The sequence below is a fragment of the Lupinus angustifolius genome, chromosome LG19, assembly GCF_001865875.1.
Source record: "Lupinus angustifolius cultivar Tanjil chromosome LG19, LupAngTanjil_v1.0, whole genome shotgun sequence".
NCBI lineage: Eukaryota > Viridiplantae > Streptophyta > Magnoliopsida > Fabales > Fabaceae > Lupinus > Lupinus angustifolius.
In genome coordinates this window covers 12,154,459-12,158,380 of record NC_032027.1, presented here as the reverse complement: position 1 = coordinate 12,158,380, position 3,922 = coordinate 12,154,459, and the positions used below count along the sequence as shown (strand labels likewise).

At 34.7% G+C, this 3,922-nt stretch overlaps 1 protein-coding gene across 1 annotated transcript; it reads right to left on the bottom strand.

Annotated features, from left to right (window-relative positions):
* On the bottom strand, positions 214–3,478 carry LOC109334651 (inactive beta-amylase 9-like). The gene is made up of 3 exons (XM_019570531.1): positions 3,071–3,478; positions 1,376–1,861; positions 214–1,273 (listed from the first exon to the last, which is right to left on the bottom strand). The coding sequence occupies exons 1-3, from the start codon at positions 3,302–3,304 to the stop codon at positions 389–391; spliced, it is 1,605 nt and encodes a 534-aa protein (XP_019426076.1). The 5' UTR covers positions 3,305–3,478; the 3' UTR covers positions 214–388.

Sequence of the window (3,922 nt, the reverse complement as noted above, 5' to 3'; positions counted from 1 at the left end):
ATGATCAAAAGGGAAGCATTGCAAGCTTGCAGTACAAACTTAACTCTTGATTTCTTGGTGTCAAACTTTACCTAGAAGAATAATAGGATAGAGTGAAAAAGAAAGATTGTATGAAGTATTAACCACTATTGTACATAAAACCTTAGAAAACAATGCTTATTAAGCTATAAGTAATCTTGAATAGAATGTAAACATGAGCACAAATTTTGTGACAAAAGAAGTCATCTGCAATTCACCTTGGCTACATTATAAGGAATAATAGTAATGAGGCTATAATAGGCATCATCATAATCATCCTGTTCTTACAAAATGCCCTGTCCTCAATCTCTAGCATGGTGCAACACTATAGTTATATATACATGATTACATAATTATTAATTTACAGCAGTTAAGCTGTTTGCATGTTCACACTTGATTCTTCGCTCTTAACTGAAGATTCAGTGTCTTCTTCCTCCTCGGAAGGTAGATCGTCTGAATGAAGTTTTGGCTGATTAAGGCAACGGACAAACTCAGTGAATGAAGGAAAATGCTCTGGAGAAAAGAAGTATGCTCCCATTCTATGATATGTGAACAAGTTCAATACTTTATCTCGTGATAAGTTCTTCTTAATTTGGTTAAAACCTTCTAGTGCACCAAACTCTGAAATATTTTGACCTGAAACCTTCACCCCATGATTTTTGCAAGCTGTCATAATTTGTGCAATCAGCATTTCCGGGCTAGAATGAGTTCCATTTGCCTGGTTTGCATCTGACAGATCCATTCCAGGTATTATCATTTTGCAAGAGTTCCTAGCAAACATCTTCGCAACTGGTTCATAACCATCCTTGTTTACCGTGTTATAGAACCCTGCTGTTAGCTCGGAAGGGTGTGATCGAGTTCCGTACCAAGTGTGCATAAGTGGAATTTTTCCATATACTGTCACTCCGGTGTCAGCAAAAGTCGATGCTGCTAATGAAAGGAGGCGATCTCCATGAGTTAGAAGCTGATTAGCATACCAGGAAAGGAAGAAGTCCCCATATTTAGACTCCCAAGAACCTCCATCCTTGAAGAAGTTATTTGAGTGTAATGGTTGGTCATAGGTAGGGGTGTCATGTGGGCCACCAAGCCCCCATAAAGGATTGCCAGATTCTTCAGCATGTTGCTTGAGAAAGCTGAGCATGTTTTGGTCATAACATTGGAATTCTCCAACGCCTCGCGTTTTATTATCACTAGGTAGGCCGTGGTAAGATGGATATCGTAGCTCGCCATCTGGTCCTAATCCCATAGAAATGCCCTGCAGAATAGCAAGATATGAAGACATTGTCAACCATCTATATTAAACTAGAGTGGATACTAGAGTAAGTAAATAAGTGGTCGTGTAGCCGAAAATTCTTACCGTAATTGTAGAGCCCATAAATGGAGAGAATGAAGACTTAAAGCTCTCACAGAAACTCTGGTACACTTGGACCGGAGTCTTCCCATCAAGAACAGGAAGATTATCAACTGCCAGTGACAGGCATTCTTTATAATGCTGTCCTGACCGATCAGTAAAGAAAATACTAGGATGAGATTCGCCAATCTGGGATACCCATTTCGGTAGGGGGATATGTGGTTTTTTAGATCCATGAAAGCAAAGTGTCACATGGAGCTTGAGACCCACTTTCTGAACCATCTCAGCAATAGCAAGGTAGCCTGACCAATCATATTTTCCCATGGCATCTTTCTCAACAATTCCCCACCAAATAGGGAGCTCAACACCTTCAACTCCTAAGAGCTTCAAAGCTTTTAAGCCAGCTGCAATAGCTCTTGCATTGTTATTTGATTTGCAGCCAGAAGAAACAGCATCTAAGGGCAACCCCACAAATAATTTAACACCATTAACCTGCAATATATTATTATAAGCATGTCAGCTATTTGTAAATGGTTTGAGGATGACATTATATAACAAGGTGTATTTGATTTTAACCCAACATGTAACATAGATTTTAATGAAGCAGGCAAATAACAAGACCCAGATGCTTACAGATGAATACAAGTTCCAGAGAAAATCCAATAAACTTTATGAAAGAGAGACATAGTACAACTTATTAAACATATATAGCATGTAATGAGGAGGCGTTAGTCTAGTGGTGTAAGCCCTAACTGGATCTTCGTGTATCATACTAGGCCACTTATTGTGAGGACTGATGGGCAACCACACACCCGAAAGAGATCAGTTTCTTATACCATTGGTTATACAAAAAACATCTATAGCTTTTACACCTGGTGCAGACACCAATATCTGATTCTCACTAATTATAAATTTTAATAATTAAGTTGAAGTCCCTAAAACTTGTGCTAGTAGGAACCTATTTAAAACTTTTTTGAAGAACAAGGACTTAATTGAAAAGGTTTAAGCCATAAGGACAAAAGGAGTAAATGAGTAATTAAACCAATAAAAACTTATAGTTGTTTCTTTAACTGTGGTAAATAAGTAAAGCAGCATGAAGGAATCTTCAATGACAAAAGATCCCGAATTAATGTTAGGTAAAACCATAACCCATCCAAAAAAGTAGTTTTGTAAAAGATCTAGTGTAAAAGTAGATTCAGATTAATGGTGAAGGGTATACATGACAAGTTGACAGCACATCCATCATTATGTTTTCACAATATGCATATATAGAAATTATACAAACATTTAAGAGATATTGCATTATGTAAATGAAGAATTTAAACATACAACTAAATATGGATAACAACCTCTTATAGAAAACTTTTTTATTAATAAAACAACTTCTCACATTTATAATTATTTGGTTAGGCTTTACTAAATTCTTTCAGATGAAGAAAAATAGGCACCAAAATATTTCTACTAAAAATGTTTTTTTTAGAATCATTTTTTTATTTTTTATATGCTAAGTCAAGCCAAAATTCTAAATAAAAAAACAATAAATTAAAACCAGAAGAAAATATTAAGCCAAAATAGGCAGCACTATTAATTAAGTGACAGTTTCCTTCCGAGTCAAAGATAAATAAAAATCCTAAATTTACTCTATAGTTTTCTCAGCAACCAAACACAGAACACAACATGCAAATTAAATAGAAAATTTACCATTTTGGATTTTTTTCCAAGACCAGAACGCTTCTTCTCTATAACAGGTTCAGAATGAAGAGCCTTCAAAGTGAATCGTATCCCTTCTTTCTTCAACCTCATATTGTTTCCAAAACAAACCCGGTTATTCAAAATCCTGCAATTATTCTTCAAATTGCAGAAACCCAGTTCCCGATACAACAAATCAGACTTTCCCAACTTCAACTGAGAACATCCTATCACAGAAAACTCCATTTCCAAATAGCAAAAAAAAAACTTTATCAACAGCAAAAAAATGGAAACTTGTTTAACACCCGAATCGAAAAAATCGACCTTTTTAGAGTACCCAGATGAGGTTTATGAGAGAATTTGTGAAGAAAAGTTGTGGGGTGGATAAAAGGTATGATTTTGAAGATGATGAAAATGAAAGTGTGTAATGCTCATATATAAAGGTAGAACCCAACACACTCTTTTACTTTGCATCGTGTACATTAACTTTTGCAAAAATATGGGCCACGTGTCGTTCTATTAGGAGGCCAAAAATAATAGGGATTATTAAGGACCAAATGATTATATTTTAGAAATTTTGTATTATTGGGATTATTAAGGTCCACCAAACCAAACAATCATCATGAGGTTTCAAATGATTCTACCAAATAAAAGTTATATTGCAAAATAAAATAAAATTCAATTGAATTTGCATGTGGTCTGCAAGATTAGTTGGGTATGCCCGGATTTATGGTTAACATATGCAAGTTATTATTATATTATTATATTACACTTATATACATTAATAATGTAAAACTTTTATATGTTGTTATTGTACTATCTATCATTCATTTCCAATCACTATTGATTTTTTATTATTTAAAA

What these genes read in the sequence shown, in the direction of transcription:
- LOC109334651 (XM_019570531.1), bottom strand. Translation starts at nt 3,304, where the DNA reads ATGGAGTTTTCTGTGATAGGATGTTCTCAGTTGAAGTTGGGAAAGTCT. An exon ending in TTGGAAAAAAATCCAAAATG is followed by an intron (nt 1,862 to 3,070) that starts GTAAATTTTCTA and finishes AATATATTGCAG; the next exon opens with GTTAATGGTGTTAAATTATT. An exon ending in TTATGGGCTCTACAATTACG is followed by an intron (nt 1,274 to 1,375) that starts GTAAGAATTTTC and finishes GCTATTCTGCAG; the next exon opens with GGCATTTCTATGGGATTAGG.